Here is a 12334-nt window from a genome sequence, read left to right on the forward strand (position 1 = left end):
TTTGTTTGTGTGTGTTGAATTTGTGGAAAAGAAAGAGGGTTGTGCTGGTTGCTTAAAAAGCTCTTTGTCACCTGCTGTTGAAGCCAGGGTAATAATCTTTTTATATGTGTGTGTGTGTGTGTGTGTGTGTGTGTGTGTGTGTGTGTGTGTGTGTGTGTCGTCTGTCTGTGACCAAAATATCTCACGAACCACTGGATAAATTTTAATGAAACTCTCAGAAAGTAATCATTAGGTGTCCATGTCCAACTGATAAACATTTGGAGTCATCTCGATTTAAGATGGCTGCCACAGCCAACTGACCTTAAAATAAAAACAAACATAACAATGGCTAAAACTCAGCCAATTTCACAGCCATTCAGCTAAAACCTGGTGTGTTTGTAGCTGACAGTCATTCCCAACATGTATTCTAAGCGTTCCCAGATTGTGCAAGATTTTACTTTAAAACTGCTGTTAATCATTTGGATTAACAGCAGTCTTTTAACAAAATAACTCATGAACCACTGAACGGATTAAAAAGAAACTTTCAGAAAGTAATCATTGGCTGCACAGCTACAATTGATTGAATTTCGGAGTCAAACCACAGTCGACTAACCTTACAGAATACAAAATTGGCTATAATTCAGTCGATCACACATTTACAAATGAGTTATGTTTTATATCCCTGTGAAGAATGGTGGGTTAATAAGCAGCCTGAAGTTGCTTCTCTCTGTTTTAACTCAACAAAGCGACTTAAGATCGTTCTGATTATTGACTGGCTGAATACACAGACTTTTTTTGTGCCTTTATCATTCCCTCCCATTGTTGTAAACTGACTTGACATCCACCTTCAGTTTACATTTGAGGGTGTTTTTGTTTGGTTTTTTTTTTCCTGTTAGTGGAATTTTCCTTTTGTATTGCTTGCCAACAAGAGCTCAGGTGATTTCCGCATGAGAGACTTTGGGAGGAGAACGGTCAAAGTTCCAGGTTCAAAGTCCATAAACAGCCGAAGCCGTAGGATGAAGGACCCAAGCAGCACCTGCTCTGTGAGTATACTTTTCTTTAAGACAAAAAACATTACATACAGGCAGTGATAAGTTTAAAATACAGGGTAGTAAGACAAAACTGAAATGTGAGTTTTTGTTAGATCACACAGCTAACTAATGTTTGGAGCAAAGTTGTTTTAGATAACTTATTCCCTGGTGACTTGTCTTTCAGTACAACCAACTTTATCAAAATTTAAAACAATATTCCAAAAATGGGGACTACTTCTTCAAAGAACTCATTACAGTTTTTCAGCAAAGGTAAGTTTTGTACCTTTTTAGCTTTAGAGAATATTTAGTGACAGCAGAGTTTCCTTTTCTGAGGCGATGATCCTCTTTCACTCCGATCTTTTCCGGTTTCAGAGCTGAGCTGGAACTCTCGTACTCCAAAGGCCTGCAAAAATTGGCGGGCAAATTGATCAGAGCCTGTCAAGGAATGTCGAGAAAGTAAGAGAGACAACGGTGTTGAATTTTTAATTAGCTCTGCCTCCTCTGTGCTTTGTGTTTAACATGACCTCTCCCCCGAGGACAGAGTGCCACGTGGTGCACAGCGATAGTGGTGTTATGGGAAATAGCATGCGCCCAGCGAGTTAGATGTGATCAAAACACAAGCAGGTGTCAGGCTAATGAGCCCACAGCTTTAACCTTTTCATCCTGGCTCCCCTCTCAGTTCCACCTACAGGGCCTGGTGTCATGTGTCAGACGAGATGTACTCCAGAGCAGATGCCCACAGGTACTTTTCAGCCTAAATTCACCTTAGAACCAAGCCTGTGGACACATTCAATGCTGGAAAGAATTAGAGTTGAAATATGAATAATGCTCTCATTTCAGAACATTAGGAAATGCGTTTAACCAAGAGGCCATCTTAGAAATACGACAAGTTTTAGACGAGCACAGCAGGAGGAAGAGGCCAGTATGTGCTTTGTTCTTTTTCTTCATATTTAGGTATATTTGATTGTGTAGAATATAAACAAAAACAGAATGCAATGATTTGCAAATCTCTATTTTAAGATTTCTGCAATCCTCTATGTCTATTGATAGCTTGACAGTGCCGTCGAAAGAAACGGAAAGCTTTTCACTGCCAACTGGAATGAGCAGCTTAAGGTAGGAAACCTGCCTTTGACTAAAAAAAGGAAATATTTGCAGAGATAAGAATTAGCTGCAGACAATATGGTCACTGTTACGAAACTCTTCATGATGTCAGCCGAGGTGTCAGGTAAGAGATAGATGACAATTTTGAAAGCTAAAATCTCAAATAAGACAAAATAAATTAAATACTACAGCTCACTTGGTCTGGACATTATCAACAATCGGATAGATAGCTTCTTGTTGCTTTTTTTTTAAACTTCCAAAGTAACTATTACCCAGTATGCAGCCGTAAACCAGACTATAATAAACACTGACTTATGTTCCCACCATATATTAAATAAATCTGAGCACCTTTTATTCAAAAACTAAGTGAAGACTGACAGCATCACCTGCTTTCTCAATAAAAGCCTTACAAGACATATTGACAGCTGCTAGCCGACATGAACAAAAATCCATTCCAGTCACCTTTACAGTCAGGGCCTCGTTGAATTGTTTTATTGTTACATGCATTTTTTGGGTTTTATATAAGCTTTAATAATGCATTATTTTTTGTTGCAGCACGTACAAACAGTTAATGGTCGCAACACAATTTATAGTTTTATCTACTTTTGATTCACTTATAAAAAAACCTCTGCTACAGTTATTAGTACAGCTGTTATAAGCCTGCCCCTTATGTTCGCAGCTCCTTTTGAACTTTAATACAAAAGAAATAGATTTAGCCTCCATCACTCGTATACTGAACCCACAAAAAAAAGCTGTGATCATGTAAAAGAAAATGCACAATTACCAACAAACACAACAGAAACTTGTATAATGAAGCTCTGAATGCAGTTACTTGGAGCGTATCATTATCAGTTTGTTCCTCTGAGAACATGTTATGTGATGTTTGTTTTTTTTCCTGTGCTCTGTAACAGCTAAAAAAGAAGTTGTCTGGGCTAACAAGAGAACACGAGGCCCTATTCAACTACGTTGAGAACAACAAGCACCTCAGCACTGAAAAGGAAAAGCAAAAGGTACAGAACATCAGAATCAAATTATTTTTATCACCGGATACATGAGCTGTGTCCCAGTTTAGAGGCTGCATCCTTTGAAGGCTGCTTTTGAATATATTTTAATATCATATTAATGTTCTTGAAGAGAATCCCCCTTAGAAAAACTGTCACCGTAGGATTGTGTTTTCCTTGTTTTTGCCTCCAGATGTTAAACAGGTTGACCAAGTCAGCGGAGCAGCAGGCGCGGACGGATGAGGAGTACTTCAACATCAACATGGAGGGTCATCAGATGAGACTCAAGTGGGAAAACACGCTGAAGAACTGCTATCAGGTGGAGGAAAAATTATCATTTTGGCTGGTTCTTTTATCAAAAGTGGATTTTTAGTGGCTGAACAGGACTCATCGCCTCAAGGGAGCAGCATCTATAGAATAAGCTGAAGCAGTTAGAGAAATTTAGCATCTCCCTCCTTGTAGATTCACATGGTCAGCCCAATCTGTGGGATTTACAGGGAAGGAATTAAAACACTAAAGACCTCCAAACTCTCAATGCAGTCTTTAAACATATCAGGCCCCAATGTTTTCCTCATTTACTGCTTTTCCAGATCATACAAGAGCTGGAGAAACAGCGACTTGAAGTCCTGTGCAATATTTTGAGGAGAAATAACCTCCACATTTCCAGCTTTGGCCAAGCCCTTAAACATGTAAGAAATCCTGCCTTCCGTCCTCCTCACACGGGGCACAGTGACGCTCTCGAACAACAAATCCTCACCTGCGGTCCCTTCTGCTTCTTCCAGGGCCAAAAACAGATAGAGCAGGCGGTCCAGAGGGTGGATATGGAGGGGGACATAAAAACCCTGGTGGACGAAAACAGTGCTGCAGCTAATGATAACACCGTGGAGTTTCTGATGACTGATTATTTCGTGAGTCTCTTTTCTTTCTCTTGTTCTGGAAATCTGTCGTATTTTTTGAAGGAAGTCTTTTCTGCAGACAGATGTAGCCGCTCTGCCCCTTCAAAGAGAAATCCTCTCTTCTCTGCAGGAGTCTTGTTTTAACTGAAGCAAACTGTACTTATTTTTATGAACAGTCCTGCCAATCTGGAACTGTGGCTCTACTGTATTCTTTCTTTAAATAGTATAGCATAAATTCAATTTAGGAACTAATTATTTGATACCCAATTAGAACCTCAATTCTGAAAAAGCAGGGGAAGGTGCCATCCTCTAAAAAGTTATTATTATACCCAGTCTCTTACTGACCTGTAGCCAATTAACCTAATTAGAAAATGCTCTTCCAGCTTCTTTGTATTCATACCTTTACAGATTTTTGATGCCCCCGGCCTCACTTCTTTGAGATGTGTTGCTGCCATCAAATTCAAAATGACCTTACATGGTCAGCCCAATCTGTAGGCAGATTGATGATAGACAATTTTTTAGTTTAAACATTTGACATGTTTACTATGTTCACTTGTGAATAAAATGTGGGTTTATAAAATTTGCAAATCACTGCATTCTGTTGTTATTGACATTTTACACAATGCACCAGCATCTTCAAAACTGGAGCTGTGGATGTAAATATAATAGTCCCTTCAGTGCAATTTTCTACATTTTGCAAAAAAGCACAGGAAAAAAAAATAAAATAAAATTCTCACTTTAACACGCTCACAGTCGCTGGTTTATTCTTCTGCAAGGCCACGGCAGGCATTTTCATGCAATCCTTTGTTGGTGGTTTTTCAGGAAGAAGACAGCAAATCACTGATGAGCAAAGACAGACGGAGAGACGCAATCAAGCTCAAACTCAAGCGTCTTGAGGACAGCATCGCAAAAACCAAAAAAGACCGTGAAGGCGAGATTCTTTTTAAAAAATTCATTATGTACTCAAGTAACAGCGTCCATTTTTCATACTTACGTTTGAGTGTTGCTGCAGGAATAGAAAAACTGCTGAAAACCTACTCTGAAAATCCATCTTTTTCAAACCAGAAGAACCTGGAGGACACTGAAGAGCTGCACGACGAGGTAAATAACGGACCGATGGATGGCTGCTTTATATTAGTCGTGAATTAGATTTTCTCAAGCGTTCGCTAATGTTGTTTTGTTACCTTAGTGCACTCTAAAGCTGGCTCTTTTTGAGGCCACTCAGCACAAACTCTCCTTGTCGCTTTCTGAATGTGAAGGGAAGACCAAGTCATTTCAACAAGTCAGTGGCAGCATTTTGAAATGGAAAGACAAGGTAAGATTCATGGAAGATAAATTATCTTTATGTTGCATTAATGCTATATTGTGCAGAAGCCTATGCCAGGCAAATGTATAATAATTGACAAAAGAACTAGGCTTGCTTTGCATGTTTGGATGGGTGAGTGAATACTTTTGGCAATATAGTCTATATCAGGACTACTGTCAAATGTGAAACTTTCTCTAATCTGATTTTAAAATAGCCACAATCTTACACAAGACTATTTATTGTAAGTACAAATGTAGATCTATTGGCAGTGGAGTCTTTTTGTATGCTGCATAATTTGATCAAGTCTGCAGTTGTAGAACTTCGTCTTAAAGTGGGAACAGCATGGTTTCCAATTACTGCTGCTTGTGCAATGGTTTGACAGAAAAAAACAGTGTTTGAAGGGCTTAAAATAACTGGCTTTTTCACTTGATTGCCGACTCTTTTTTTTTTCAGAAGTACATTCTGTTTCTGAAATAATTAATGATTTATCTGAACAAAAGAAATCCCAGAGGAAAATAATGGGGCAGCATGTTCACAACTAGAGCCTTAAAGAAATCCACCAGAGTGAGGAATGCTGAAAACGTCTCTTAGAGAAAATCTTTAATCTGCTGCAGCAACCATGTGCAGTTTTCTCAAAGTGGAGCTTCTTAAGCCTCCAGAAAAATTAAAAGAAACCCTCAAAAAGCCTGACGTACTTCAGAACAATTAACCGAAAAACAAGTAATTGTTTTAAGTCTAATCCCTTCTTCGATCCCATGAAGAATTACATTTCTGTCTATTTTCTTCCCTCCCAATTCAAAATAATGTAGACCAAACCACTTTTTCCCTCTAAGGACTGCGAGCACAGCGTCGTTCAGCTGACTCGCCCGGTCAAACTGAGGAGGACGCCGTTCAGATCCCGGCAGTCACTGAGAGCTTCCATCATCTACAAAGGACCGGTTCAGATTCAAACACAGCCATCTGTGGAGCCAAAACCAACAGCCACTGACCCGATCCCGACCGAGGAAAAGGTGGAGAGCGGCGGCGACAAGAACGAAGCTCCGTCTGACGCCAACGACAAGGGACAAGGTAAATTATTCAGCATCAGAGCATTTATTTCTAACGACATCTGGACATGCTACGTGAAATTAAAGCTGTAAATGTTCGTCAGATAAAACAGAGGGGCTGGACAGTGTAGGAAAATGCAAGGCTCTGTACAGTTTCACACCTGAGCACGAAGACGAACTGGCTTTGGAAGAAGGTAAGTGCCGAATCTAAAGCAGCTCATCCGAGTGAAGACTGGTGTCTTAACTGATGAAGTCAACTGCTTCACAGGCAATCTTCTGGACATTTGTACCAAGGGAGAGAACGGCTGGTGGTTTGGCATGCTGAATGGGCGGAAAGGTCATTTCCCATCAGCCTACGTTGAGGAGCTACCAGTGCTAAGCCAAATCAAATCATCTGATGCCTGAATGACCGGACTGATAAAGGGCAAAAAACACACAACAGCACGGCTCCATTGAATTATACATTCAGCTGTACCAAATATTAAACATCTAACATCCAAGCTAACACAACTGTCTGTTGCAATTATCTACAATGTTTAGGCCAAAACATATTCTGAGTATTTATAATGCATTTCAGCTCAAACGCTGACATTTTAACAGATGTGTTAAAACATGAATACGTCTGGAAAAAAATTATGATCTTTATTTTTTTGTGAAATGAGCAATAAAATAAAATAAACAAAAAGTGTTTACACATGAATGAGTCTTTCAGGTTATTAACTGGGTTACACATAAAACAAACAATAAATCCCTGCTACAACTTAGTCTGAATAAAACTAAAGTCCGGGGTTTAAAATGGTAAAATATACACAATAAGACATAACTCCTGCTATAAGTGCATACAGATGAATTTTGTAGTCCTCTTCGCCTTCAGTCACGGTGAAAACACCCCAGCAGGTTTTTACAGGAAGTGTCCGAGCTCAGCAGCGTGCCTTAGAGATAAACTCCTTCCTGACATTTGCCAGGAATGCTGGTAAATTATTGGTCTCCTGAAGCCGGCTTTCCAAGACTGGCAGACAGTCAAGCACTGGGTCACTGGACACAACTGGAAAAAAAATATATAAAGAGAACATATTTATCCTGGTTGTTGCAAATCAACCAATACACCAAACAACATATATACACACACGTGCTATATCTGGGTTTGTTACTTCATTTTGTCAAATACATTTATGATTTTAATCACTATGAGTGCTTTTTTGAGAGTTTTTTATGCTTAAAACTTACCACAAAAGTGTTTTCATTTAATACAAATATGTGTGTGACTTACTCTGATAGGATCCGTTTTCTTTAATCCCCATTGTGATGACGTAAGCGTTGTTCTGATCAGAAGGGTTGATGTTTCGGAAGACAAACTGCAACTTTTCACCTTAAAAAGCAAACAAACAAAGAAACAAACCAGTTCTGTAACTTGTATAAATCCTGTTTGGATCTGCTGAGCTGAGAACCACAGGCCCGTTTCAGAAACAAAAAGGTTTTATGAACTCATTTCAGCAGTTAAACAGAGCTCTGTCGTGTCTGAATACGTCCGCCAACCAGGAGCCTCTCACTGCGAGCGAAAAGAAAAGAAAAGTGATCATCAATGGATCTAATTCTGTACTTCTCCATGGCAACAGGTAAATACTGAGCCGAGCCTCTATTTTAATCGAGTCAGGGCAGAGAGAAAGTGTTCACATTGAAATGATTGTTTTCTGATTTCAGTTTTTTAGCCACATTTAAGCAGCTGAAACTCGATGCCAACTCATTTCTGCTGGAGGTTGAAAACGGAATCAAGCAGAAACATCGACTTGCCTACAGCTCCAGCTGCAACCACGTACTGTGACAAATTCAGACGATTTGGGTGATTTGCCGTTGAAAGTCTGGCCAAGTTATCAAAGAAGTGGCTTTTACTGCAAGCTCAGCATACGCAAGATGAATACTAAACTCATAAACTCCTCCAGGAGATCGGTATTGGTTTTCCAAAAGTGGTGTAGTGTTCAACAGATGTTCAGTAAGGTGTACAAACTTTAAACCACCCAGTTTTTTTTTTTTAATAAACTGCTTCCAACGAGCCAGAATTTTTTATAATATTTAAATCATGTCTTTAAGAAACAGGAAATAAATTGAGCAAAAACCTGAGACAGAACCCAAAAGATACATCCTCTGACTGTATGATGAGTTTTCACCTTATAGCTCTTTGAGAATAACCTTGTTGGAGCTAAAATAATAGTTCATATGTCCAACTTTGTTATCTTTGGTATTTCTTATAGATTCAACTACAAAATTGGGAACAAAATGTGTTTTTCTGACAGGCTGCTGGTACCAAAGTCCCTTAAGGTTCAATTTAAAATTAGTCATTTGCCAAGTTGTCTGTTTTGTGTTGGCAACTCAACTCGATCCTTGAGTTTAGGAGACTTTTTATAGCTATAAATGTCCCATAGATCAGAGTCAAGTGTCTTAAACACAAGACAAGTGATTGCTCAAGGTAAAAGTCTACTTTCCGATTTCCTGGAAAAATGTATAAAGAAATGATGGATGACTCAACCCATTTGCACAATACTGTACCTAGAATTTTTGATCAGTCAGACCGATTACAACATTTTACGAATAAAAAAACATGAGACAGCATGTCAAATGTTTCCTTGAGAGACAGGAGGACAAAGAGTTTGCAGAAGAAAACCTGTCAGAGAACAGGTTACATTCACTGCAGGAGCTGACGACAGGTCCAATGATTTCTAATTCTGTAAGGGGAATTATTTCTTTATTTCAAGTTAAACTCAGTTTACACTAAAGCTGCATTCTGAGACAAAACTAGAGTCATAACTACTGTTGTGTGTTTCACAAAGAAGTGGCGGTCTGTGATAAACTGCTTGAATTACAGCAAGCTATTTCCATGTCCATAATTTTTGTTTTGCTTTTGGGACAATTAAAGCCAGAAAATACTGACATTTAAATGCATTTCTTATCAGAGTGAACTGTCTCTGGCTTCAAACCAGAAAAACATTTGAGCTTCACAGTGCAGACTCAGTCTTTTACAAATAAACATATATCTGTCCGGCTTACTTTTGACCAGCTGTGTCTTGTCAATGACCGTTCGTATCTCCAATGCCAAGTGATCCTGAAACACCAGTCTGGCTTTCTGGAGATTCTGCAGCTTGTTTTTGTTCACTTTGTTTTGAGACTCGATTACTGAAAAGAAACAATGACAAACAGCACTACATGCTACACTTCCAGTTTACTTCTGTGATAAATTCTTTATTTAAATGAAGAACATTGTCTTACAAGCTTTTCTCCTGGTTTGATCTTCTGTGAGCTTCTCAATTTTCTGGATAACGTCCTCTTTCTGCATCTCCTTCTCCTGAACCTCAGACATCACCTCGGATATGGCACGCTGTTTCTCCTTCAATGATTTACTTTTTTGTTCCAGGTCTGCAGAATACAAAAAAGTTTAAAAGTTTATATTAGCTTTAAAATTCAATTAACCAGGCTGCATTTTAACCACTGTCTTCTTCTCCTTAAAGAGTTCAAACAAAAGCTGAAACAGGATTTATTAACTTGTTCTGTAAAGGTGATTAATACAAACAATATCTGTATGAGACAGAAAGTAAGTACAGTACAAACGTAATGCTTTGTTGGAGATACTTACCTTTTTTGAATTCCTGTATTGTCTCAAAAAGCCTCTCATCATCCATACATTTCTTCAAACACGCATCTTAAAAGGCAAAAAAGGTCAATTAGGATTAAATGTAAAAATACCAAATGCAAATGTCATATTACATGCCATAACAACACTCGTTGTGTTCATATTTATTCTCTGCTCCTTAAGACTGTATTCATCATTAAATTTATTTTATTTTACAAATAACTAAAATGAAAGAAAACTATGTTTACGTTCAACTTTTTCAGAGCCTTGTTGTCCTTCCCCACAGTCATGTTGACTCGGGTTTGGTAAAGTTGATCTGTTTTAATCTAGTCACGATTCACTCTGATTAAAGATCTGTCTTCATAGTCTGCTTTTAAAGCTGAGAATAAAATCAGATCAAAAGTTGTGGTTTTAAAAACGATGTCAAGGAGGCGGGATGCATAAACACAGTTTTATTTCACATAAAACAACAGTTTTTCACAAATGTCCAGGAAGGTGTACTGAATGACAGCTGAGTTGATATTTGTCATTAAAAGGAGACACACACCTCTTTTAAATAGATTTACTGCTTAATGCTCATATTCCTCACTTGTAAGTTTTATAGGATTAAAGCATCTGGGTAAACACATAACATGTTTTGACTAACTGCAATTTTGAAATTCACATCTATTTCAAATTGCATTCAAAACATTTAATGAAATATGAAGAACATCAAAACAACTTACCAAGTGCTGTCTTCACAAACTGTCTGTGGGACTGGGACTGCTCTGTAGTTGTGTCAATTATGTCCGAATATATTTTAAGGTGTTTATTGTGGATCTCCTCCATCGCACTGGTGAACCTGTCACTCATGTTTGGGTCTGTGATGGACATCGTGACGTTCTGGTATCGAGCTGTGATACAAAAGAAGAAGAAAGAAAGAAAACAGCCCAATGTATAAATTTAGCTCAACAAGCATACACCGTGTTTATACTAAATACTTTACATGCTTTTAGTTGTAGTTCTTAGTAGCAATACCAGTCATGTTTAACGACAAGTTTTGGGGATAATAAAGAGGAACTTGGCTGTAATATAAGACAATGTCCATCCCCAGATAATTTGAGACATTGTATTGTCCTAAATCGATAACAACTCCAGACGATTGAGTATTATAAGCCAATTAGAAAAGGTGGAGCATGACAAGAGGTTTAGTTTCATTTAATCATTTCAAACCACGTAAGATCATAACTTTCTCTTCAGATAATAAGCAGCTTAAAGCCTCCCAAGAAACAAACTGAATTTTGTTGTCATAATTATTTTGTTACAAGTCAAAACATAAGAAACCCATGTCAAAACAAATGAGTGACAAACAAGCAGCCAGTGATAAAAGTCCGGAAAAACAACCTCTGAAAGTCAACTCATTCTTTAACTATTATTGTTTTCTCCGACATTTGAGCAGCTTTATGGACAGCCCTAAATCTTAACTAGGAAGGTAAAAGCTAAATGATATATATATATATATATATTCATTAACAAATATGCATCCAGATTTACACTTCGGGGATTAAAATCTGTTTTGAGTACGTTAATTTAGTGTTAATTTGCTTTGTTTAATTCGGCTAACAGCTTCCGAGACAAACTTTAGCATTAGCATGTTTGCGCTAATGCTAACTAAGTTAGCCGTAAATTTACCTTTCCTTCGCCACAAATTACAATCACAATTATTAGTTTGTCTAGACTTCAGTTAGTTACTCACGTGTTTTGGAGTAAAGGTAAGAGAAATGCTCCTTTTGATTTATATCTCACTTCAAAAACCAGAGGTTACTTTTTTAAAATTCGCGGTTTGCACAAAGAGGGCGGTAACTGGATTCGGAAATGACGTTTCATCTTTTCTTCTTCTTGAGTTTAATGGCGGTCGACAAACCTATTAAAATGAGATTTACCGCCATCTACTGGACTGGACTAAGAACAGGAGATTGATATACAACCCCTGGCAAAAAGTATGGAATCACCAGTCTTGGATGAGCACTCATTCAGACATTTCATGCTGTAAAACAAACTCAGATCAAAAACATGATACAATAATAAGGCCATTCCAAAGTGCAACTTGTTGGCTTTCAGGAACACTCAAAGAAATGAAGAAAAAACATTGTGGAAGTCAGTAAATTATACTTTTATTGACCAAACACAGGGAAATAAATATGGAATCACTCAATTCTGAGGAAAAAAGTATGGAATCATGAAAAACACATAAACAAAAGACCATTCAAAATACATCACTAGTATTTAGTTGCACCACCTTTGGCTTTTATAACGGCTTTCAGCCTCTGAGGCATGGACTCGATGAGTGACAAACAGTATTCTGCATCAATC

The 12334-nt window shown here is 38.0% G+C and overlaps 2 protein-coding genes across 3 annotated transcripts; one reads left to right on the forward strand and one right to left on the reverse strand.

The window, feature by feature from the left end:
* The first annotated feature begins 892 nt into the window (after positions 1–892).
* Positions 893–7054, forward strand: nostrin (nitric oxide synthase trafficking). 2 transcript variants are annotated; one of them, XM_017424384.3, is made up of 16 exons: positions 893–1022; positions 1195–1280; positions 1383–1466; positions 1690–1752; positions 1851–1932; positions 2061–2123; positions 3023–3121; positions 3306–3431; positions 3703–3801; positions 3895–4020; positions 4831–4939; positions 5021–5109; positions 5198–5323; positions 6124–6382; positions 6465–6554; positions 6629–7054. In XM_017424384.3, the coding sequence occupies exons 1-16, from the start codon at positions 927–929 to the stop codon at positions 6763–6765; spliced, it is 1734 nt and encodes a 577-aa protein (XP_017279873.2). In that variant the 5' UTR covers positions 893–926; the 3' UTR covers positions 6766–7054. The 2 variants fall into 2 exon arrangements, with proteins under 2 accessions (XP_017279873.2, XP_017279874.2); XM_017424385.3 differs by having other exon boundaries at positions 894–1022; positions 6148–6382.
* Positions 6987–11860, reverse strand: spc25 (SPC25 component of NDC80 kinetochore complex). The gene is made up of 7 exons (XM_017424386.3): positions 11718–11860; positions 10708–10875; positions 9986–10051; positions 9622–9768; positions 9403–9528; positions 7631–7729; positions 6987–7405 (listed from the first exon to the last, which is right to left on the reverse strand). The coding sequence occupies exons 2-7, from the start codon at positions 10853–10855 to the stop codon at positions 7281–7283; spliced, it is 711 nt and encodes a 236-aa protein (XP_017279875.1). The 5' UTR covers positions 10856–10875; positions 11718–11860; the 3' UTR covers positions 6987–7280.
* Between the last annotated feature and the right edge of the window lie 474 nt (positions 11861–12334).

The sequence above is a fragment of the Kryptolebias marmoratus genome, linkage group LG6, assembly GCF_001649575.2.
Source record: "Kryptolebias marmoratus isolate JLee-2015 linkage group LG6, ASM164957v2, whole genome shotgun sequence".
Taxonomy (NCBI): domain Eukaryota; kingdom Metazoa; phylum Chordata; class Actinopteri; order Cyprinodontiformes; family Rivulidae; genus Kryptolebias; species Kryptolebias marmoratus.

Excerpts from the sequence above, each read along its gene's own strand:
- nostrin (XM_017424384.3), top strand. The coding sequence starts at position 927 with ATGAGAGACTTTGGGAGGAGAACGGTCAAAGTTCCAGGTTCAAAGTCC. Across the intron at positions 1,467-1,689 it reads TGTCAAGGAATGTCGAGAAA|TTCCACCTACAGGGCCTGGT; the intron begins GTAAGAGAGACA and ends CTCCCCTCTCAG. Across the intron at positions 3,122-3,305 it reads CTGAAAAGGAAAAGCAAAAG|ATGTTAAACAGGTTGACCAA; the intron begins GTACAGAACATC and ends TTTTGCCTCCAG.
- spc25 (XM_017424386.3), bottom strand. The coding sequence starts at position 10,855 with ATGTCCATCACAGACCCAAACATGAGTGACAGGTTCACCAGTGCGATG. Across the intron at positions 10,052-10,707 it reads GTTTGTGAAGACAGCACTTG|ATGCGTGTTTGAAGAAATGT; the intron begins GTAAGTTGTTTT and ends TTGCCTTTTAAG. Across the intron at positions 7,406-7,630 it reads AGAAAACGGATCCTATCAGA|TTGTGTCCAGTGACCCAGTG; the intron begins GTAAGTCACACA and ends TTTTTTTTCCAG.